General features: G+C 33.8%; 1 protein-coding gene across 2 annotated transcripts in view; it reads left to right on the plus strand.

Moving 5' to 3' along the window:
* The window catches only part of LOC128677582 (hemicentin-2-like), a 195,894-nt gene that overhangs the window by 160,033 nt on the left and 9,378 nt on the right, over positions 1–26,483 (plus strand). For both annotated transcript variants that reach the window (XM_053758533.1, XM_053758532.1), the window contains 4 exons: positions 13,742–13,835; positions 14,941–15,092; positions 15,700–15,780; positions 18,283–18,366. In XM_053758533.1, coding sequence (XP_053614508.1) covers positions 13,742–13,835; positions 14,941–15,092; positions 15,700–15,780; positions 18,283–18,366 — 411 coding nt within the window. The remainder of the gene's footprint in view (positions 1–13,741; positions 13,836–14,940; positions 15,093–15,699; positions 15,781–18,282; positions 18,367–26,483) is intronic.

Below are 26,483 nucleotides of genomic sequence, written 5' to 3' on the forward strand. Positions count from 1 at the left end.
CAATACATTTATTGTACATTAGGATGAATAATCGTACAACTAGATAATATAATTCCTCTAATGTAAGTATAATATAATATTAAATGGGTACCTAATAATCTTGCTGACCAAATAATTATTTTTCTGTTGACAGACATCAACAGCATTTCCAAACAGGGAGGACGTATAAACATTAAAATACGAATATAAATTGTACTCAGATCACTCCACAACCACATACAAAACGAAAAGAAGTGTGAAACTTTGATTTATATGTGAAATGACGTGTTCACTCACCCGTTTGAGAAATTGCCTCACAATTTCTGAGATAAAATCATACATTTCATGAAGAACTCATTGAATCCGACATAATGACTATTTCCTTTCGAGGTTTCGAATGGAGAATATTTATCTTTTCCAAATCGACGATATCATTTCAAAAGTTTTCATAGAACCATTGGTATGGAATAATAAAAACGGCCAATGATCACTTATAGCGAAATTCTAGAATTTTCGATTGAAAACCTTGATATTAAAGAGCGCTTTTGTTAGAACGGTATCAGAATTCGGAAACTCATTACATTTTGTGCCCCGTGGGTATTTATCAATATTTACATTAAAATGAAACTGAAATTCCTCTTTGTGACGTCAATTATGTTCGGTGGTAGGTACTCGATCTGAATGTTTGATATTAAAAATATTCTGATTATGTTATTATCTCTTCTCTCTCTGCTGTTAGGTATTAAATTTATTGACGTAGTTTATAACACAGAAATATTCACCCGTTATAAATGTAATCGTCGTGTTTATAACTTTTTTTGTGGTTTAAGGTATAGATTGATAGAAAGATAGATCATTTATTCCTTAGAACATGATGATACAGTGTTACAATAATAAGACAAAGACAAAGATTATTTATTTGCAAAAACATGAGTTTACATTTTTTTTTCAATGTGGTGTTAAAAGAAAATCTTAATCCTATATGTTTCACCGTCCACGGGTATGCAAATTTAAATGGAGAGCATGCTATCATCCCACAAAACAAAATCAAATAAATAAAAGTAACAAAAAAAACTAAATTTTTATCTAAATCTATCATTTAAAAAAATCGTTCAAATTATAATAACATTTATCAATCAGCAAGGACATGAGGTGCTTTTTAAATAAATTTAAATAAATTTAAATTCTGACCTTTAACTTATTGTGGAATTTTATTATAAATTGTAGGTGCCATATAATACTTTTACTGAGTAATGCCGTTTTAGAAGGGTGTAAACATAGTCTAAAGGTACGGTCATAAGGTACAGCATATTCTGTCTATTAGGCGTAAGAATGTTAAATTAAGTTAGCACACAGTAAGAAATTACATTAAGTGTTTGTGTCATACTTATGCTCATCTACTGCTATATAAATAAATGCAGGCGAAGCCTCGGGCAAAAGCTAGTAGAGAATTACTCTCTGCCTTGGACCCTAGAAAGACGAAGATGTATATTGTAATGAAACTGTACATACATCTATGTAAAACATCAAAAAAACACATTGCAATCCCCACACTGTGTATTCCAAAGCCGACAAACCTTTGTGTGTAGAAATGCAGTTTTAGCAGAATAGGCTATGTTGTCTCTAATCCTCTGTTTTTGACTTTGCTCCACACTTGAAATTTCATGGTTTTACTTCCCTTTTTACGGTGTTTATATCGTATTTTTTTTATTCCGGGCATATTTTATTTTATTTTAATAAATGAAGACCAACAGCCGTTAAAATAAACAATAGGTAAACACTTAAAAATAAAAAAAGCCAATAACATATAAATATAATATAAATATATTAGAACAAATCACACAGATTGAGCTAGCCCCAAAGTAAGTTCGAGACTTGTGTTATGGGATACTAACTCAACGATACTATATTTGTATAACATATACATATATAGATAAACATCCAAGACCTCCATCCAACAGGTCCTCACAAATAAAATTGAAGTACTATAAATAACAAATAACTTGAACATTTTTTTACGCTACTGTGAAAAATAACAAGTGGTAGGATAAAACTAAAAAATGAGTATTGAAAGAAAAAATAATAATACAAAATCTGCAGTTAGTCACACAAAAGTCTATTAGCTTATCAAATCACAATATGCTCGGTACGAGAAATTAAACAATTTCCATAAGAAATAAACAATGCTAAAAGAACGAATAATGGTCTTTCCATAGGTACTAGATCCGATCTACTGATTTGTAATTTTGTCTAAACGTCACGACGCGCCGGTTAATCAACGTCAAATTTATCGGTGCAACGATGCCACGGACAGACATAAATGAAACCATGGAATTTGTAGGTACTCCGGTTGTACGAAGTGTTTACTAATTTCATGCATAAAACTCCCCTCCTTTTGACGTCGGTGATTAATAAAATTATATTTTAATGAACAAATAAAAACCGCTTTAACTTTACAATATAGTAAATAGAATTATATTGCCTCCAATAAGTTGAAAGTATAACCGCATCCGAATAAATTAGGCCAGTGGAACGTTGAAAGTTATATAGGTTATACACAATGGTTATGATTATACAATACAGATTCTTTCGGATGAGCGCGCTAGATCAAAGTGGGCCCGCCTGCCGAGAACACGTTTTACACTAGGGCCGAACTGTTTTATATTTTACTAGCTGCGCCTTGGGGCTTCGCTCCCGTGGGAATTTCTGGATAAAAATACCCTATTTGTTATTCCAGGTTATATTCTACCCGTGTACCAAATTTCATAACCATCGGTCAAGTATAGATTTAGCTGAAAGAGTAACATACACATCCTCACAAACTTTCCAATTTGTGTTATTAGTAGGATATATTTATTGAGTGGAAAAAGAAATAGAGGAAGGGAAGAGAGAGAAAAGAGATTGTAACAGATCCATTAACATCAGACAGAGAGAAGTGGAAGCTGACATGCTGCACTGATTCCACATGAAGTGGGATAAACATGCAGAATATAATTTATTTCTATATTAACTACCTACTGAGAAAAAGAAGACTTTTAATCTTCAAGTCGTTATAGCTATTTATATAATGAGAGACAGGGCTTACCATCATCTCTTAACGCGATCCACTTTACCACCTAAACTGAATTGCATCGCAAATTCGTGCCATCGACTTAATTTTTTGTATGAATGCGATTCATTTTAAGTTCCTAAATTGAACTGAGAGTTGATGTTGATGGACTGCAGATGTCGCCACTCTTACCATTAGCAAACTTATGAGGTCCCCAATAGTTAAAAAATGCCATACCAAAATTACAGAGATAAGAAAGGGCGGCAAAAATTTAATTGCCTACATACAGGCAGCAATTGTGTTCCGCCACTGCCTTACGCAATCTAACTAGAAAGATTTCGGTGAGATTTTTAATAAAAATTGGAATAGGACTTATTATCCTCCAAAATCTTTAAACCTACTTATTAAAAATCTCAAAAGTAGCTATTCAACTCTTAAAAATTCGTAATTGAAGTGAAAATTACTGCCACAGTTAGTTACTAATGCACATAATAACAAAGCTATTCCCGTTAGAAATAAAATTGCACAATTCTATTCAATTCACTAGTTTTACTATGCAATTATATAGCCCTTACACAAACAGCCCAGCCTGTACAAAAACCATAATATGACGTTTGGAAGTTTGCACGCGACTACAAACTGCAATACAAAGTCTGGATTTACGAGGTATTCGGGTTTGAACCAAGCAGCCTAGTAGCCACATTTTCATTATGGAAGAAAGTAAGAGAATGGAGCGGTGGTGGTGTAATGGTTAAGACGCCCGCCTGTGGATCGAAAGGTCTCAGGTTCGAATCCTACTCGTGAGTTTTATACCAATCTGACTCATGTATAGTAGTTTTCATCGACCACCACTTGCTTCCGGTGAAGGCAAACATCGTGAGGAAATCTGCACACTGGTTGATTCTTATTAACTTGTGTGTGAAATTTAGAAGGCAATGGCAAACCACTCCATTAATAATGCCAAGAAAGTTGTTGTGTGTGTTTCATTCCACGTAATAACTACGACCTTCAGCCATGAGCCATACGACTATGAAGAAGAAAGAGAATGGAAGAATTGAACAACAATAGAATCGCAATCCGTTCGGGCCGTGTGGGAACTGAAAGGCTAGGTACTTTAAAGTACTTAAGCTCGCAGAGTTAATCTTATTCTGAGAGGGCATAGTCCCTTGTGGAAACGGGCTTATTAGGATCCTCCAGATATGTATGTAGATACGTGTTGCGTAAATCGGCAAATCACAGAACAAATAGCTATGTCGCTCCCGCCTGAGGACATTACCCTGGCAGAAGAGGCAAACCCAAATAGTGCTTGCTTAATGTTGAGATGCCGAATCGTGTGACAATGTGAAAAAAAGTAGGAAGGCGGACCCTGGGCTCCGACGCTCAACGGCTGCGGAAGAACCGGGAAAATGCTCAGTTGAGAGAGAGAAAAACCAAAGATGTATCTCTAATACCTTTCCACGAAATTCGTTTTGGACTTTTTTTTTGGAATAAACATCCTCATCCTCAATTTTGACTCGACTGATTTGAAAAAAACTTATTAGTTTGTTAACAATTGGTAAATAAAGTCGCGCTTGTGCAAAAACCATAATTTGACGGTCGGACGGCACGCGATCAGATACATAGCGGAAGTCGCAACTGGCTGTTCGTTTGTGAAATTATAAAATGTTCGGTTGTGTTCAGATTAACGTCTTGTTCGACAAAATGAAACTATCCAACTACTAGCTGCGCCCCGGGGCTTCGTTCTAGTGGGAATATCGGGATAAAAAGTACCCTATATAGTATTTCAGATTTTATTCTACCCATGTACCAAATTTCCTACAGTTATATAAATAATAATAAATAAATAAAAACATTTATACTAAATGTTAGTCACCTTAGAATCTATAGCGCACTACGGATTTCATAGGTTTTTTCCTAACGATCGTTTCTCCATAAAAATGTATTTTCGTTTACAACTCAATACTAACTTTAATTTTAATAAATCAACGCTTAAATACAACAAAATCAGGTGTGCACTGACCCTTACAATCTGGCGCGCACGGCAGCTCCAAATCGGGTCTTATCAAACATGCAAACCAAAAATTTGAATGCAGTAATAAATATGAGCTTACAATAACTAGGTAAAGCTCTGTACACACTAAAGTGAGATTTATTTTACATTAAATTTCCATAAAATGTGACACGCGAGTGAAATAAGATTCAATAAAGGTCCGTTCACACAGAATGCATGGGTATGCCTTAGAAAACTATAATTATAGCAACTTTATATTCATCGTTTAAATTTGGATTTGAACCGCATTGGCGCGCTGCTAACGTTTACATAAAATGGCGTAGGCACATTGCGTTCTTCTGCGCACGTTATAGTTAACATCAAAGTTGACGGTGCAACCCACCCTAAAATTTCCTAATATTTAGAATAAACTGGAAAAGGAAAAATGGTAAGACAAATACTAAGGGTAGCTTCTCAACAAAATTGTATCTTTTCAAACCGCTCAATGCCGCTTTGTACATAAGAGTGCCTCTCTTATGTACAAAACGGCGTTTATATAATTATAAGTAAACCCAATACAATTTTACAAATCATCTCTCTAACAGTAGCAAACAAAGTAAAATAAACATATATAATTGTATATAGACATAAACGTGTTGAAAATACACAAATTATGGCACGCTCAAGTTAAATAAACTTATTTACATAGCGCATCCAAAGTTAATATGCAAAGTTAAAATTAGGCAAGTTGACAGTGCTCTGACCGAAACTTTATTAAATGTACGCAGAATTGTGCCCGTGGTTACTGGCGTCCTAGCTGAGCGACTAATGCGGCAAGGCTGCACGACGCAGCGCGATGCGGCAATATCAAATGCATTTTTTTTTATGCGTCGCCATTGTGTTTGCTTCTTGTACGTAATTCTTGCCAAACTAATTGTGTTGTACAGCGTTACATCGCTCAGCAAGAACGCAGAAGAACGGTAGAAGCAACTCAATTTGGAGTTGTTTTTGCGATTGCGATGTGGGGAAATAGAATTTTCGCCAAATTATTTTGTTTAAAAGTCGTTAACGTGATAGACATCTGAGCAAATTGAAAAATTTTCAACGGCTTTTTGTTGATATACATTTTACAAAAAAACAAAGATGTACCTATAACTTATTAATGACCCGGAGCATGATGATCTATTGGTGAAAACCGCATAAAAATCCGTTCAGGAGTTTTAGAGTTTATCGCGAACAGATAGACGCGGCAGAGGACCTTGTTTTATAATATGTAAGGATAATACAGTTTTTAGCACACAACACACATTGCTTATTATCTAATATATTCATAAATATTATATAATTCTATTGAAAAAGAACAGTGTTCCGAATAGGAATAAACGTGGATTCTAATAGAATCAGAGTTCTTGATCTCTATAACTATACTATAACAATATTATAAAAACAAAAGATTTACACTTTTGCATGTTAGTGCAAACGTACGGACAAATTTTAATGAAATAAAGCTCACATTATGTGAGCTTAAAGCTCACAAAAATAAAGCTCACATTATGTGAGCTTTATTTCATTTTTAGGAGTAAGCTAGGAGTAACCTTCAAGTGTAGGCTCCCTTTCATCGCAAAAAATCTTGGACGAATGGATAATACTTAACTGAAACACTACAAATGAGCTTTCATAAATATGATTTCAATGGTATAATATCCCACTCGAGTTAAATGATGATTTACTAAAGTACCACGTTAAAACAGGCCATTATAGTAAATACTGATGATAGATGAAGCCTATATAATTTATTAAAATGCTTTTCTATTACCATATTTATCTAACAATGGAATAATAGCATTAGATTAAACAATAATTAGAACATAGTTTGCGAGTGGTTTTGTGACGGGAATTAATCGTTTGCCCAGAATTTAGGATCGATTAATTTGCTTTGGCCATTAATTGGACTCTGTATTGTTATTGTAGGTATCATATAATCCTAGTAATTAATCAATTAATGTATATAGATTTTCAGCTTCGGTCCCAGAAGGAATGTCAGGATAAAAATTATCAAATCTGGTATTCCAGGTTTTATTCTAAGTCCAATCGACAGCACATGAATTTATTCAAAATCATTGCAAATTCGCCGCTATTACCACTACACAGAGACCATAGGGTTACTTGATAAGCAGTTGATAGTACATAATATACATAAAGAAGTATATAAAGAAGACCAATGCATCAGTAGTGGATACTATAAAATGGCTGACAATATATCTGATTTCGTTGATATCCGTCTAGAAGAATTTATGTAACTGACTAACATACTCATATCCAAACTATCAATTTACTTTATTATATACTACAAATTTTTGAATAAATAATTTTATTTTTATTTTTTAAGGATAAATAGTCAATATTATTTCATTTCTTATTTTTTATAATAAATAATCATTATAAATTATCAATTTTAATTAATTCTAAGAATAGACTAGAATAGGTACTTTACAACACAACACATTGAAAATTTCGGTTTGCTCCTGGAAAATACTGGGTGAAAACAACATAGCATGTCGTCATTGTTGTGAATTCAATTTACGATCGTTGGCGCAGTGAAAAATAAATTGGACCGAACTGTCTGACATAACCCGAAGTCGTAGGTGAGTGACAAAATCAGCAGACGGCGTGACGCGGTGTGTCATACCATGATCTGATTAGGTATTTCAAAAAATCAAATCCCAAATCGAAATACAGTTTAATTCCTAGTTCGGTGACGGTTTGCTGATTGTGCAATATGGTGTGAGATACATTGTATAACCGTGTCTAAGAAATGATTGTCAATAAACTTAATTTTATTTTAGCCTAGCACAGCCCAATCGGAGTGCTATTGTACTTATGTGTTGTTCAGTGGGGTAGATGACAAGGTCAGAAAATTAAAAAATGTGTATGCTCTATATGAAATAGATATATACGTAAGATCATTGTGATAATTCTTAGACTGCAACATGCAGCTTGACCGTTATACGAACATTTAAAGTTAGCTGGAAAGTTCATTTAAAATAATACAATTATAAAAAAAAAACTTAACCATCGTAGAAAACTGGACTGAAAAGTTACCACCCTCGCCAATAGAAGGACCTTCGAATAGTCATCACAATAAAAATTTATCATCTACCCTATTATCTTATTTACTTCCTGGCTCGAAGGATAAAAAAAAAACTCATACGCGCACAGCGTCGCATCGCATCTAACGTTTAGTCGCTCACCTTGTACCCTAGGTAATGTGGTGACCTCGAGGTCGGTTCGACCCGGGGCGCTGATGAATTTTTGTCATTATGTACGCGAGGGTTGATATGAAAATGATTTTGTGGAGGATATGGCCACATTTCTCTTATGACTGCTTAAGTACGACTTTTGTTACCTGATGTTCTGAGTAATATTATTATTTGTTAGTCTCTTAATCATAAGCTCTAAGAATGTAGTATGAAAGAAGTAGTATTTTTATCAATCGTGTTTAATAGTTTTTTTTTTGTGTTGTGCATACAGTCATACAGACGGGCATTCATACTTACATAATATAAAACAAAGTCCTCTGCCGCGTCTGACTATCTGTTCGCGATAAACTCAAAAACTACTGCACGGATTTTCATGCGGTTCACCAATAAATAGAATGATTCCTGTGGAAGGTTTAGGGCTGAAATTTATTACGTTTTTACCCGAGCGAAGCTGGGACGGGCTGTTAGTATGTCCTAAAAATAATAGTTTCTACATCAGTCGGCAACGCACCGGTGACCCGTTTCGGGTAACCGGTGTCCATGGACCGCGGTGTTTACTTACCATCAGGCAACCCGCACATACTGTACAAATTTATCAAAAAATCGCCACTATTACAACTTCATAAAAATCTTTGACAAGTAACTTGATATGGGATCGCCTGTTCACAAAAAATAGCTGGAAATAACGGAGCTCGATTTAAAAAACGTTGAACATTTCGATAGATTCGCTAGAAGCTCAAAGGCTAAAGTTTGTGTCGAAAGCTCGTACGAGCTTTCGCTGTAAGTAAACTTTTAGTTCACGTCAGGCTTTCTAAGTCAATATTGTGTTTACTAATATTGTTACAGGCTTTCATTAAGTTTGCACTATTAATTAATGTCTCCATTGAATTACTTCCTGGAGCCTTCCTTGTGGAAGGATATTGATTAGAAAGGTACATTATCCAAGATTGCTATATCCTATATTTTATCTCTAAATTCCTACGGGAGCGAAGCCCAGGGCAACATCTAGTCAGTCATAAATCACAGCCAAATAATCAAAACTGTTAGCGATTTACATATCATGCTGCCCGAGGCTTCGCTCCCGTGAGAATTTTGAGATAAAATATAGCCTATAGCAATGTTAGATAATGTATCTTTCTAATGGTGAAAGAATTTTTGAAATCGGTTTGGTAGTTTCGGAGATTATTCGCCTCATACATACAAACTCACAAATTCACCAACGCTTACGTCTTTATACGTGTGGAGGAGACTGATATGTTGTGCCGACCACATATAAAGTAAGTTGAGGGGTTGAGGGTACGTGGATAATGGCATTAGTGGTTACCCATCACGAGATTCGTGATTTTAAAAGTTGCTTAACCCTTACGTCGAAATTCAACGCCATCTAGTTTTCCTCCTAAAAATACTGTATCTCATATAGAATTTATAGCCTGCTGTTGAAGCCTTGTCTAACTCGAATCGATAAAACTTAATTAACCTTTGTGAAACTTTCTTCAATTTACAGCCTTCGGGTCGATTTGCCCGTCTTTGAATAAAGAGCGATCCGGAAAAGTTCATATCGTCGACAAATACAATAAAGACAGAAATTTAACTTGAAATAAACATAATTATAGTTTATTTTCATTATTGGTAGAATCTAAAAGGTTGCTAGCACGTTACCTAAAAGATTTTCTTCATTGTCTTTTACAATTTGCGCGGGAAGAGATTCGATAAAAGAGCTTCGATTAACATAAATATTTTTTTTAATGCCAGTTCCTGAATTAAGTAGCCCAGAAGTTATAATTTAAATGTTTGAGGTATATTATATATACTAGCTTTTGCCCACAACTTCGTAAAATTTAAGTAAAACCCCGTTTCCCGTGGGAATTTCAGGAAATCCCTTCTTAGTGCTCGCCTACATTGACCTAGGAACCTACACACCAAATTTCAGCTTGCTACTTGCTTGTCTGTCAGTCAGTCACTCAGTGACTCAAATAATGACTAATTAGTTTTATTATTGTTTATTAAAACTAATTTTTTTACATCGTTATATACATATCTCTGTCATATAAAATTTAATTTCAATTCGTAACCATTTGTTCGCACCTAAGCTTCTTCTTTTCCAGTAAACCAAGTATTTCAAGGGAAATATTTTAAAATAAAAATTGTTTCCCAAAATAATTTTTCTATGCCGATTTTACTTTGTGATATCCATTACGTAATAACAGTGTCATAATTAAGTATCTAATTTGTTTGTTGAAATTAATTTATGAGCATTTAATTTATTTTCAAGAGTAATTCTGATTGCGTTAAGAGGTTTCATTTTAAGAGATTCCGTTGACATTTTGGTTTGCCAGCGACAAAATTACGCTTGTTATGTTATTAAATTATTTGACGACCTCGGTGGCGCAGTGGTAAAGTGCTTGCCTCTGAACCGAGGGGGCCCGGGTTCAATCCCCGGTTGGGTCATGATGGAAAATTATCTTTTTCTGATTGGCCCGGGTCTTGGATGTTTATTTATATAATGTATTTGTGATAAAATATAGTATCGTTGAGTTAGTATCCCCATAACACAAGTCTCGAACTTACTTTGGGGCTAGCTCAATCTGTGTGATTTGTCCTAATCCAACCAATCTGACTCATATATAGTGTTTCATTTGCTTGCGGTGAAGGAAAACACTCGTGAGGAAACCTGCACACTGGGTGACAGTTTAAGTTCAGTAGTGTGTATGCGATTATGAGCCACTAGACGTGGTAAGTAGTCGTGAAAGTCATGCCTTTAGGCGACTTGAAAAAAAACTCTCGAAAAGTGTGAGAGAATTGAAACTAGCAATATTTGGCTAAGTTTTATTTCAAAATAACTTCGACGACTGTTTTCTACCAAAATAAATTAGTTTACCAAAATTTGCTAGCAACACGCTTCCCTGCTGGTCTGAAAGTGAAAAGGAATACACTATTCTTCTCTTCTCGCACATATTTAAACAGTCAATTGAGAGAAAAATCTATAAACGAGATTATTTTCTCATAGAATCCTATCACTATCCACCAATATGCCCGTATGCGCTAACGTGGCTTTCGCAACTGATGACTCTGTCTACCCCGTAAGGAATAAACATAATACTGTGAGTACACTAACAATATTCATAAGGATTTTTAGTTAGGTAGTGCCAAAAAATTATCGCCTGTACTCATCGAGTGTTTTGTTACTTTTAAATTGTGTACCGTTACAAAATCAATGACGTTTACTGCCGCATTCAGAGTAGTTTAACGATTACTTAAGCGTCTCCTTAGTATAGATTTGAAATAAATGCCACTCAGAGTCGGTTAATGTGTCGTTAGCACCGGTTAATGACAATTAACTTTGAGGGCGCGACGACCCTTACTTAAGATTTTGTAATAAATAAATCAGCGCCAATAATGACGTCAAGTCAATCAGAAACAGAAAAGTACTCGCATTTAAATTACATTCAAAAATAAACTTTAGCAACAATAAAAAAACATCCAATATACGAAGTCAGTAAATAAAACACAACAATGTAATAACGACATTATATTTTCCCATTACAATTCGAAATTCAAAAGTTATTACAAATGCGAACGACAAAAAGTCATTCAGGGCCGGACATTTATTTGGTTCGAAACTACTTTAAACTTGGAACAGCTATTATAACGAACCAATGTTAAAAAGTAAAAAGTTATTACATTGCCAGTACTGATATTAGTTATTCTTTTGTCATTTTTACAATCTATTTTATATTGTATGTAATTAATTGTATATTTATTTTACCTGCAAAACAGATAAATTATTTAACTTCATTATAATTTAATAACGTTTTTAGCGATCATGGTATACGTAGGGTAAGCAGAGACTAGTATATAAGTAGTTCTATACCTGTTGTATATACTGATTCCAAAAAAAACATTAAAAACGTGTTATTTCTCATGTAAATTACTTGATAGAAAATTAACAAATTTACTCATTACTAGCTGCGGCTCGAGGCTACGCTATGTGTTATTCCTCATGATATTCTGTCATTATATGTATTTATTTAGATTATAGTCTAGTAGATTTTGCGTGAAGGAGTAACAAACACATACGTCCTCACAAACTTTCGCATTTATAATATTAGTATGCTAGTATGGATTATAATTCATATTTATGATATTATTGAGCATAAGAAAGTCTCAAAATTCCTGCGAGAGCCTAAACAGCAACGTAAACAAAAACGAATATCTTTAACGTTTTAGGAGGTACAAAGTATTTCTCAATAGAAAATATTTCTTTTATATTCCTTACAAAAATACGCTTACAAAATCGTGACAACGTTTAATTAAAAATGTAGGTACCTACTGTAGTTGACACAATACAGTTAAAATACACAATAAGGTATTTTGGACCCTTGTGAAGTGTGATTTGTGAAGAAAAATCTCCTGATAAGTTATTTATTTACGTATTTGTGTAACAACAAGGCATTTCCGTTTTCGGATCTCATCTTTATTTTTGTTTATCGAAGACAATAAGTACATTCAATTGAGAGTAACATAAATATACATTTCCTAATTCAAATAAATTCTTGAAACAATGTTATTTGTTACTGGCAGGAGAGAAAAGGTTCTTTTTTTTAAACAGTTCATAAATAGGTATTTCTGCTAGCCAGGATCGTCGTTCGTTCGTCGTTTAAATAAAAAAAGTTTTTAGTCGCATTAATCCATCACATTATAGATATATAAATTTAATAGCGCCGTATCGAAATTCATATCATATATGAAAATTTATGTCTTTAATTGGTATTTCCTGAAATGTATACAATTAACTATTAATTATGTACTATTACTGTTAAAATTAATATATATATATATATATATATATATATATATATATATATATATATATATATATATATATATATATATATATATATATATATATATATACGGTTAATTATCTATATTATATAAAAACGGTTAATTATATATATATATATATATATATATATATATATATATATATATATATATATAATTAACCGTTTTTAGTTACAATTATTTGTATTGTTTTTTATTTAAAACTTCGCTCTGAACTAAAAATTTCGCTATATGACGAATTTTTTTTTATATCTATTCTTCACATATGTCGTATCTATGCTACGACCATGGATTTAGTAAGTACTTCGCACAACGGAGTACCTACTAATTCTAGGACACGACAGGGTCGTAGTATATATATTTCTTTTATTCTGCCATTCTACGCCGGAGTCGTAGCAGCTCTACGGCGCATCATAATTCATAAATTCCGAATCAATCAATCATAAAATAATATTTTGCCACTATAACGACACAAATTGCATTGATATTTCATTTAACTTATTTTTTTTATTATTATTCAATAACATACAAAATTATTTTCAAATATCCATAGTATCAAATGTACTTAGTAATACAAATTTAAAAAAAGAATACAATGTCTATGGTATTTGTTGACAGATGAGATGGCGGCTGGCCGGCGGGATGGGCATACCACTTGCCATCGCCGTGTTCTGCACGCTGCCACTGTTCACGTCCTCCACAGGAGACATCCGTGAGTTTTTTTGTTTTCCTTTTTTTTCCCTCCCTCTCTCGCGGAGACGGAGTCTTTGTCCACCTCATCCAATCCTTCAGGGCCTCGGTGGTGGACGACCCATCCAAGAGTATTACAGAATACTCCTTCTTCTTGATCGGCTAAAAGCTGGCCGGCGAGATTCATTTTTTAGAAGTCATTTTTTTATTGAATGGCAGCGACGCCTACACGCCTTTGGATATTATAACTTCTTTTTGACTCAAAATGTCAGTTCTATTTATATGAAGCTGCGCTCAAAGATAGGTACTCTAAGTAAAAATATTAACAAACATTTTTATGTAAAAAATAATGTCAATTTTCATGAGCCGTGAGCAATTTTGATGGCCGAAATACTAAAAATATTAAAGAGAAACGCTTAGGGTGGGTTCCACTAGTCAAGTTTGACGTTAACTTTATCCCGTACAGGACAATGTGAAGTACACTTTTATAACACATCGGTGATGCGCAGTTTAAAGTTAGCGTTAAAATTGACTGGTGCGACCCACTCTTAGAATTTTTAATATTGTCTACGCCTACGTACTGTACAATGCTCATTACAACTTGATATTATTATCCATCTGAACAATATTTCCTGTAGTTGTATTTTTCGTAATATAAAATTTATTACGTAAAATACAATAGCAGGAAAAATTTTGGTACATGTTACACTTTTCATTAATAAGTGTTAAGTTTGTTGTGCTAATTTTGTGGTGACCAACAAATACCTTTTCTTTCTTTCTTTTAGCAAAACTTGTAGTAAATTTCTTTTTTTATTATTTATTTCACAATATTTAACTAAATTCCGCCATTGTTGGTACAAATTGTCTTATTCCACTTCATTTAATTGCATACCATATATTTGTGAAGATGCATTGTCGTTAATTCTGTCTTATTTACTGGCTGTTGTGTAAGTAATAATACTTACACAACAAATACTTACAAACAAATTACGGTATAAACTATTATACTTACTTACTATTATACTTACTTACTTACAAACAAATTACGGTATATACGGTATAGATCTATTTATTTAAAAAAAAACTCAATTTGTGTGATTGGCCCTATGTATTTATTTATGTAACAGGACACCACGGCGCGTCGCGCGCTCGAGGTTGGCGCAGCGGCATCCAGCCGTCCGCTGATGTGACAGCTAACAACTCTGTCAGTAATGTGACCGCCCAGCTCGGGGGCACGGCGTACCTCCACTGCCTGGTCGGGCATTTGAGTGAAAGAGGCGTAAGTCTTAGTTTTAGACTAACAAACATAAGCATGTAGTGATTCCGCTGAAGTCACATCTATATAATTGTCTGTTACCATTTACTTGTTCCTTCAGTGCCGTCTTCATTGAAGGTCGGCAATCATCAATGTGATCTGTGTCTTTGAAACGACTGCTCGGAACAATGATCACGTACTTTCGTTGTACCATTGGCTTAGGTTTCTCAGCGACGAAATTCTTCTTCGTCCAGGCTTCCTTCTATCTTGGATCTTGTCTTGTAGGATACGTTGAAGGAGCTCATTATTTGTTGTTTACTACCACCACTAATTTAAACTGACTTTTCAATGACCTCGGTAGCGCAGTGGTAAAGTGCTTGCCCCCTAATCGAGAGGTCCCGGGTTCGATCCCCGGTCGGGTTATGATGGAAAATGATCGTTTTCTGATTGGCCCGGGTCTTAGATATTTATCTATATCTGTATTTGTTATAAAATATATTATCATTGAGTTAGTATCCCCATAATACAAGTCTCGAACTTACTTTGGGTTTAGCTCAATCTGTGTGATTTGTCCTAATATATTAATTTTTTCCATTGCTACCTGTATATCTGTCAATATTTTCTATTGCAGCAAGTCTCATGGATCAGAAAAAGAGATTGGCATATACTCAGCTCAGGAAAATTTACATACACCAACGACGAGAGGTTTCAGGTAAGACGTAATATTAAAGCGAATCTTTGTTAGCTTTACTTGCCGTAAGATTGAAATAACTACATGCTATATTAACATTTCATGCGATATTACGCTCGTGTTATGATATAAATAATAAACTAAGACCCTGTTCCACAGGTTGCTGATAAAGTACCTGATAGCTTGTATGTAAGATTTAGAACAGATGTGTTACAGATGTGTGGGCTAACTGGCCAATCACATAAAGCAAATTTATCTAGCGGTTAGTTTATCTGTCAGATCATAATATTATGATATTTTATCAGTAATGGTAAAACAGCCCATTAATCATTTATTTAGTAATAGTTCTTCTTCTTATCGACTTCATTATTGCAAGCATTGCTGGTGTCAGATTTGATTCAAGTCGTCTAAAGGCATCTGACTTGATTGTTACGACTACCTACTGACATCTTGTGGCAAATAGTCGCTTACACATTAATGAACTAAACTGTCAGGTGCATTTGATGAACAGGTTTCCTCACGATGTTTTCCTTTACCGGAAGCATTAAGTGGTCTATAAAAATATTGTATTATTTGTAATGAGTCAGAAATAATCATATTAGCTGCGTCCAGGGGCTCCGCTCGTGTGGGAATTTCAGCATAAAAAGTACCTTATGTGTGATTCCAGGTTATATTCTACACGTGTACCAAATTTCATAAAAATCCGTCAAGAGGATTTTGCGTGAACGAGTAACAAACGTACACATTACACACAAATGAAATGAAAAAATCTTTACATTTTACATGTCAACTAGCTTTTTCCCGTGGCTTCGCCCGCGTAAATTTACTACGGTAACAGGTATTTCTCCGGGATGAACCCCTACCCTATATCCTTCTCCATATATCAAATTACATGTATGCAAAATTTCAAGAAGATTTGTTGAGTAGATAGAGCGTAAAGAGGTAATAAACAAACATTTTATGTATAATATTAGTTAGGATTAGGATAAAAATCTATATTTATTATGATTGAATAATATTATCATTTGTTCCAAAATTAACATAATAGTGAGAAAATTAGTTTAACTAATCAATGTGGTTACGCCACACACTATGTCAGAAAGCTAATACAATTCACATTTCAATTCACAATCAGGTATTGTGTCGAATAATTTGTTGAATTGGCTTAAAATTAACCACAGATTAACATAGATTGTGAACCCTTAGAAATATCAATCAATAAATTTTAATATAGGTATTTAGTTTAGGAACAAATTGGAACATACTTATATAGTTTAGGAACAACAAAATAGATTGAATGGAAGACAATAATACAACCTAATATTAATTATTTACGTTTTATAAATCGCTTGTAAAGATTTCATTAAAATTTTAACAAATACCGACTTAGGTCTCATTACGTTTCTCGTTTCTGACGACCTCGGTGGCGCAGTGGTAAAGTACTTGCCCCTGAACCGAGAGGTCCCGGGTTCGATCCCCGATCGGGTCATGATGGAAAATGATATTTTTCTGATTGACCCGGGTCTTGGATGTTTATCTATCTATGTATGTATTTGTTATAAAATATAGTATCTTTGAGTTAGTATCCCATAACACAAGTCTCGAACTTACTTTTGGGTTAGCTCAATGTTATATGTCTTAATATATTTATATATTAATTATACATTATAATTTTTTTTTTTGTTTTGGATTTGTAGTGGATAGCATGCTCCTCCTCTTTATGTGTTTATATTTGCATACCTATATTCGGTAAAACGTGTAGGTCTAATTCTTTTTGACATCAATTTGTCTATTTGTACTCATGTTTTTGGCAAATAAATGTTTTCTTTCTTTCTTTCTTTATTTTATTAGTATGTGGGAAAATTCGTATTTACAAACGGAGCTCGATTGCCCAAATTCTAGTATATTTACTGTGACTTTGCATTGTTTAGTTTTGTTTGACTCTGCTTTAAAACAACCATGCTTACCAGTCATAGCGATTATCTCTTTATTTCCCTATGGTTCCCGTATGCGTCGAGAAGCTCTGGTGATACGGGCTTAAAAATAACTTGAAAGTTTTGAAGATTCGGCTGTGATTTTACGACCGGCCGTCAACGTCAACGTTGTTGTTTCTTTGTCATTATACGACAGTGTGATATGTCGTGGTCCTATTCCGGGGCGGTTCCACACGCTTCAAATAACAGCGATTATGTATCATAGTCCAATTGATTAAACTGACCTAATAAAAATACAATACGTCGGCGTGAGACGTAAAGAGATGAATTGATTCAGCCGAACTGGCATGGTCTCGATAGCTCATTGGTTGAGAGTACTGTCCCGGATAAAAGGGCGCGAGTTCAATTCCCGCTCGATTCCAGAATTTTTCCATGACATTATTATTTTCAAAAATAAGTTAAAAAGCATGTGTGACATGTATTTATAAATCCATTTAATCTGATTAATTAACGTGAAACTGTCGTTAGAATTCGACACCATTAATATACGATCAACACAAACATAATAGGAGCATTATATTAATTTCAGGTTCTACACGGAGAGGGCTCAGAGGACTGGACTTTACAGATAAAGTTTGTACAGAAGAGAGACAACGGCACATACGAATGCCAAGTAAGTGTGAAATCATTTATTTATTTTAAATCTGAATGTGTCTTAACCTGCGCAGACGCAAAGCACGCCATTTTGGCTAAACGAAGGCACGCAGTGTCAAAGTTGAGTGGTGCAACAAGTCGTCCAGTAACTTTATTTATTTTATTTGACGACCTCCGTGGCCTAATGGTAATTATACCAGACTGCAGCAGTCCGGGATCTGTTAGCGGACGGGCATGGTACATTCAACAGCATATCAACCTACCCAAATTCATTGCAAACTCGCCGCTATTACCGCACCGTAGAGGTGCATCATGCAGGATAACTTGTGCTGTTGACTGTACCACTATGCCTCGGAGATCGTCAAAATTCGTCGTCCTACATATTTTAGTTTCAACCATAAATCGACTAATGTATCACAAATCTCGAGTAATAGTGTGTCAATCAAATGGGATATAACATTGGGACAGTTTTTCATATTATATTTAGGGTTTCCTCTCGTTTTCCTCATGGGGCTTCATATAGGAGATCATAAGTGTCGACTTACGTCAGATTATTGTACTTCGTCATGATATGCTCGTGTTTATTATTGGTCTGTTTCCATGTGAATATGATGATATACTATGTCTGGAGAAAAATTTTGATTGTCAAGAAATTCTTGCATGTTTAAATTTTGCTAAGTTTATTTAGGTTTTGAAATCCTCAATAAATATTTTTTCCCACTTCTCGCTAATGTTATAAAAGCGAAAATTTGTGCTTCACAATTGATTAAATTCTTATTTATCAATATACATAATGTAGCTGTTTGTTGTTCTAATAAATAAATAAACATACAAACAAACAAACAAACGAACAAACAAATAAATAAACAATGGACAGTCGATGATGATGATTACAATACAATACGATTATAATTTATTGCACAAGTTAGTTATATAGATCTTTATACATTTTTTTGATATATTTCTATTATATAGCCCTAGAGACCGGCAAACATTACAAAAAATATTTTCTTTTTCTCAGTGATAAATTCATTATTTACTTTTCCTATCATGTTATTCATTCTATAGAAAATGAGATATAAATTCCATTAGTCGGTCGATGTAATGTAATATTTGCTTCAAGGTTATCGTTCCCGGATCTAAACACAAATCCGAGCCCAATTCCCAGAGATCTAATTATACCTTAACATATAGTATAGTAGCTATTATTTGATTAGGTATAATAGTATCTTTGGAATAATATGTGATGTTATACTGTCAGTCATCAGAGCCAAATGAAATCGATTGCAAAATGCAACCTACTAAAAATATGTCATTCAAAATTTAAATTTGATCAAAAATTCGATACGATTTTAGTGTATGTGATTGTGTGCTACTAGAAAATAACTCTAAAATAAGCTTATCTCTAATTTTCTTTTATTTATATATATTACAGTCATGTAATGTATGTCATGTTGTTTAGCTATGAAAGTAGCATATATAAGCTTTTTTTTAAATTCTTAATTTAGCCATGAAAAAGACTATTTGCAAAATCAAATTTATTCGCGTTGTACCTATGTAATTTTAAACTAATTTTCATGTTACTAATTCGACGTATCAATAAAAATCGAGTAGAATTATCCAAAAATAACAAGCAGTTAATGAGAATACTGTGGGATGAACATAGAGTTACGAATAAATTAGAAAGAAGTGTCAAGATGATATTAGGTCAAGTAAGGATGCCAAAAACCATGGGAAGTAGGAGATGAAATTAAGAAAGAGAGACAGAAGTCGGGGGATGAAATGCTCAAAAAAGAAAGAGAAACACAGAAGCCAGAAGTGCCAAAAACTCGCGAGCAAGAAGTTGAATGGATAGGTATATCCCTAATAGACAATATCTTTCGACATTATATTGAGCTTTATTTGCCTCCATGATGGCACAGCTGTGTGACACTTCGTTATGAGACTCGAATCGGATGTCGTTTATTAACATTCCAATTTCTATGAATTTTGATTATCAATTTTGATTAAATTCGAATTCAAAATTCTTTATTCAATTTGATAGGATGATATGCATCACTTATTGACGTCAAAGATTAACATTAACATTCAATACGTTCGAAATTATATTTGAATAATGTCCTGCTCTTTATGCATGACTTCATCCAACGTCGTTAGCTCAAGCCATAGATTAATGCATAAATAGAAGTGACACTATTAAAAATAACTTATTAAATATAAAAAAGTACTGGGAAATTGATACTTAGCTGTATATTTTTTCCGATAACTAAAGTTTTATAAAAATGTATGGTTTACGTTTGTGCCTAGCTTATTTTGTAAATAGGTATATTATAAAAAATAAGATTCGTCTTAACATAAATTGGGAATAACACTATCTAATTGAATTTATTACAATACTAACACACACACTAGCAACTTAATGAAAATATTGTTTAAATCTCCGAGTACACACTTAAAACGACTTATAAAAGTTGCAATTCAAATCTAAGTTATTTTTACAACACAAGCATCACGGCCTGGAATACGTCGCTAAATAAATAAAAATATTCCCTCGTAATGGAACGGTGAAAACTACTCCGCATGCAACGTCGGCGTCATTTATTTTCCTTAACTCTGTGGTAACTCGAGAAAATGTGAGAAGGAAACCGCGTTACGTGTTATTCTGTAAATGTTGTGAATATATTTTCATTTTTTTCACGTATTTCGGATTAAATATAATCCTAGATGACAGTCGCGGTACATAGATAATGTGGGCGTTTTACGTGTACTTTGTATGGAAAACGCACGGGGGAAAGGTTTAAAATTGCGTAAATGAATCCAGTTGAAATTATTGGTTTTGCTTAAATTTACGTGACGTGAATTTTTGGGTATTTTTTTGGTTTTATTCGGCGCAATTAAAAATCGTTATATTACATAGCGCACAGGTTAAAGTTTACCGTCAAAGTTTACCGGTGCAACTGATGCTAGTCTTCTCATTTGTTTTCGCATCGTGTGAAAACCCACATTTGGCCTCTCCGGCCCGCATGCGGTACAATTTTCTGGCATAGCATGAATATTTCAAGCTGTATTGCGGAAATGTCGCCGCTTGTCTTGGCGTGTCGCAATGGAACCCTGGCCAACTTGTTATGAGATGGTTAGCTCCAATCGCCACGTCAGCGAAACGTTTTCAATCATATAAATTGAGAAATACACGATTTGTCTATTCGTGTGACTTTTTCATTCGTGAATTACTATTTAGTAGGTACATGGAAACAGTCCAAAAAGCATAATGTTCGGTGTGATGTCTTTAAGCTATTTTTAGACGAAGTACAGACGTTCTGTGGGGAAATTATAAAAGGGGGAAAATTTGGACGACGCCAGAGCCTAATTAGTTACTAACAAGGCGCACCACGTGCAGGTGAGGATGACTTGGTCTGATGTTGTTGCCCCTTACGCCCCACATAATTCAGGCTATAAAGAGGAGTTACTCTTTGACCTTTATGCGCTGGTAATAGCGGCGAAACAACAGTGAATTAAGTATGTTGATGTGTTGTCGACTGTACTATTAAATAATTCAGTAAGCTTTGAGCTTTCATACTAAGGGCTTTTATCTGAAAGCATCCATTTTAACGATATTCCAACGTCGCACTCATCAGTTTTAAATTTGTGTCACAATTCGCGCCATTTTCACGCGGCTACGAAATTTATCGCTGAAAAGTTGCCACGGTCGAATTTGTGGTTTCACGCTAATATTTCCAGTGGAAAATTTTGTTTGATAATAGCTACTCCTTATCTTTACTGTATAAAACTAAGTCCTCTGCTACGTTTGTCTATCTGTTCGTGATAAACTCAAAAACTAATGCACAGATTTTCATGCGTTTTTCACCAATATATTGTGTGATTCCTGAGAATGCTTTTGTTGTATAATTTATGTAATATTTTACCCACGCCGCTCGTAATCTATAAGTAACTTTATTGATGTATCTATCATCTGAGCGTTGGAGCCCAGGGTCCTCTAACTGAAACTTGTGTCGATCCCAAATTCGCGTTACTAGTGCGGCATCACTGCTCCATTTCGCTATGTTGCGTCGGCACAGAGCGTTGCCGATCTACCATAGAATAAATTTTTATTAAGATTTTAATTTTACAAAATTAACCCACAATTCGTCCCATATCAAAAACCCTTATCAATGCGAGTCGACATATTTGCTGACTAAGCACTATACTTGTTTATTTCACAAAGTAGTTATTGATTTAGATCAGAAGTATTCCGATTGGCCTCTTCGCCTTTTATGTATACAAAATTGCAGGTGTATACATAAATAAATAATTTTACAGCAAGCGATCTTGACACTTATGTCACACAGAATAAAGTCGACAATTTTGTATTGCTAGCTTGCTAGTGATTGATTTTAGTAATGCCTTATAAATCGCCGTTTACATCAATGATTTAGGGCGAGACGTGCGAATTCGTAATGAAGGTCGTATTAAGGTTAGTTTACACGGTTTTATTAACTTACTAGTTGGGCAGTGGTAAGTATCAAGTAGCTATTCCAAAGTCTGTTTAAGTTCTGTTTAAACTGGTTAATATTAAAAATCGGCCAAAAATGTCCAATACAAAATGAAAAAGGATTAATTGCTCCTATCGAAATTCAGTCAGCCCTAATACATATATAGCAAACTAGATGTTGCCCGGGGCTTCGCTGTCGTGGGAATTATGAGATGAAATATAGCGTATAGTAATCTTGGATAATATACCTTTCTAATGGTAAAAGAATTTTTGAAATCGCCTCAACTATAAAATATATAATATTAGTATAGATGGTGTGTAAAGTGCACCTAATAATATATAGAAATCTTACACACAAACCTAATCATTACTACAAAATCATTTCACCAAATTATTCGATAAAACTTCTGCATGATATTTCGTACGAAAAATAAATATTTAATTAAAATATATTATTTCACTAGGGTTCCGTAGTCCGGGCGAGGAAACCTTATAGTTTTGCCATGTCGTTCTAGCTCAAAATATATTTGTACTAGAATGATGTGATATGGGTTTACACATTATTCATGCCGACAAAGTGGTCAAATAAAATCTTGAAAAATAAAAATTTTACAGTATAAATAAATAAATAAATATTTAGGACAAATCACCCAAATTATGCTAGCCCCAAAGTAAGTTCTAAACTTGTGTCATGGGATACTAACTCAACGATACTATATTTTTTAACAAATACATATATAGATAAACATCCAAGACCCGGGCCAATCAGAAAAAGATCATTTTCCATCATGACCTGACCGGGGTTCGAACCCGGGACCTCTCGGTTCAGAGGCAAAAACTTTACCACTGCGCCACCAAGGTCGTCAAAGTATGTGAAGTGGGAATGATACCTAACCTAGAATTCATAATAAAAATTCTAGGTTTCCGTAATATAGTAAATTACTTTCTCAGTCTTGGTTTGTGACGAGACGTGTACGTCTTGTAGTCACTAAACATAATAATATATCAATTTGACTGGTGTTCTAAAAGCCACCCTATATATAGCATAGTATGAAACTGTGGACATGGTATGAAAATCCGACTCGCACTTGTTTGGTCATTGTGCTAAACTACGGAACTCAACACTATATATGGCCCGACACACACTTGGCCGTTTACTTAAAACACAGATGACAAAAAATCCATGCTCTTTAATAATTTGAAGAGGCCAATTTAGCAAATTAAAATTTGACATGGATACAGCTAACAGCCCTAACGAGCCCTTTTTAATGAAGACTTTGATTATACGTAATTAAAAGTATACAACATCAAATGGTTTATAATATATGCTGACTTTGAACCGTCTGAACCATTTCATTTATAAATTTGATCGTCCTAACCTAAATCCATAAAAATGAATTGCCTCCACATTGAAAGCATAGAGCATAATAAAAGAGAGAGAACAAACATAGCGAAACTTACATTTTAATTTAAATGAATGAAATAATGCTTTAATGACTATTGGTAAAGTTTGAATGAATAAATATATAAAAAATAGCAAAACTTAATCGTTAATATTTTTTCTCTCTGTCGTCTAAGCGCTTGCCGTTTTCTTCCTCGGCTGTTAAGTATTACTATTGAGGAAAAAACTGATAAAAACGATCGTGTGAAAGACAGATATGATATACGGTACTTGTTACACGGTACTTGTAGGTAACGTAACAAGTACCCATTTATGTAGATAATTTATAGGACATCCTAGTTAATATATTTAATAGATTATTTGATGATTTTTATTCTTAAACCTATCTGAAATCCTTCAAGAAAGACAATCAATCTGAGAATGCCAGTACATACAATGATAATAATTAATAAAATCTTATTTTTTTACAAGCTTAGTAAGTTGGTTTTGATTCATACTTATACCATACTTTATTTATCATTTTAAAATATTATATATATTAACAGGATTTCTATTGAAATTGATGTCTTTTTTTTGTATTTCTTATAAAAAGAGCGAATTTTGACATGCATTTCATGATCCAAAAAATTACTAGAGTAATATTTTAACGTTACATTCGGACTCCCGTCACGGGCCATCCCCACAGATAACAACAAGATCGAATGTAATTATGCGATAAAAAATATGCCAGCTGGAGATATTTATTTACTCTATGGATTGGATTTATTGAAGCTCGCCGTAATCCAGGCGAGATTCAATACGAAAATTTTAATTAACACCGAAATTAAAAAACGAGCTCGGCCCTTGTTCCGTTCGCTGGAATGAAAAAAAAAATGGTCGCACAAAATTGGATTATATCTTAGATTTTGATTTTCCGTTCCACGGTGGGTCACAGATATGCGATTTTAATTGGATATTTTCATTATCATCAGATTAAATTAATAGACAATCTCTCGCGACAGTGATTCATTTTTATTATTCCACAGAAAAAAAAAACGTCGTTTAGGATTATTTGTCAAACTCGGATTTGTATCATATCCAATCTTTATTGAAAAGAAAATGTGACCGTTTGCGATGTATAAAGATATTCTTGTCAAATTTTAATATCCTGTTTGGAATTTGGCTATAAAAATAGATACGCGTGATATAGACCTGCAATGAAATGTAATACGTACCTATCGTCTCTTTTATATTTATCAAAGTAAAATACTTATCATATACCGGCTTATTTATCATTTATTATGTTTAATTTGTTTCTTATTCACCATAAAATACTTATTACCTAGTATGCTATAAGTGTTTTAATTTTAACATACAAAATTGCGGTTAGCCTAATAAGATTTTATCTAATGTTATGTCAGGACTCCCTGGCTACACACTACTGGCAACACTGAAATAATAAGATGCGGAATGTGAAAGCTTACCCAGCGGTTGGACTACATAAATAAATAATGAACAAGCGAATAGCGAAGTTGTGTAGCGACCAGCTACACAACTACAACAAAATGTCATTGTCAATTGTATCCGCCATTTGCAATATTGAATTGGATAAGAAAGAAGTAACTTTGTGACGCCAGTCAGAGCGCATTTTCAGTGCGCGGTGGCGCACGGCGGCTCAAACGAGAGATTACGTGAGTAGGTTCCGACGAGACTGACAGCCTTAGAAGCACTGTGCAGCGTGGAATTCACTTATTTTCTGTAAATTGCGGCGAAGTATTTTGTACAATATAGTTGCGGTCAAATGAAACTTTTTTCATGTGTCAAAAAATATATGGGGCGTGTTAAGATAGTGGATACGAGTGACGTCATGAATCTTGGAGTCAAAATGAGTTTCAATTATACTATGAGAAAGAAAAATACTAAATATTCTTACTAAAAACAAAATTTATCAATTAAAATGGCATACGATTATCGTGTTTAATTATATTAATGTATTTACACATTTTAATACTACTTATATAAAGCTTCACTTTATTTTATAATCAACTTTATTGTGTGTTTTTGTTTCTCTTCTCAAGTTATTCAATTAATAATCATTTCTTCACAAAATAATACATAAATTAACACAAAATACAAAACGTAATTGCTAATTAATTACAATATTATTGCTCAATCGTGTTGACACAGAGAAGAGATATCATGCGTCCCGAAAAAAAAATATATAAAGAAAAATGTTTTATTCAGTTTCACTTTTCTTCCAAACTCA

This window comes from Plodia interpunctella, chromosome 18, assembly GCF_027563975.2.
Source record: "Plodia interpunctella isolate USDA-ARS_2022_Savannah chromosome 18, ilPloInte3.2, whole genome shotgun sequence".
NCBI lineage: Eukaryota > Metazoa > Arthropoda > Insecta > Lepidoptera > Pyralidae > Plodia > Plodia interpunctella.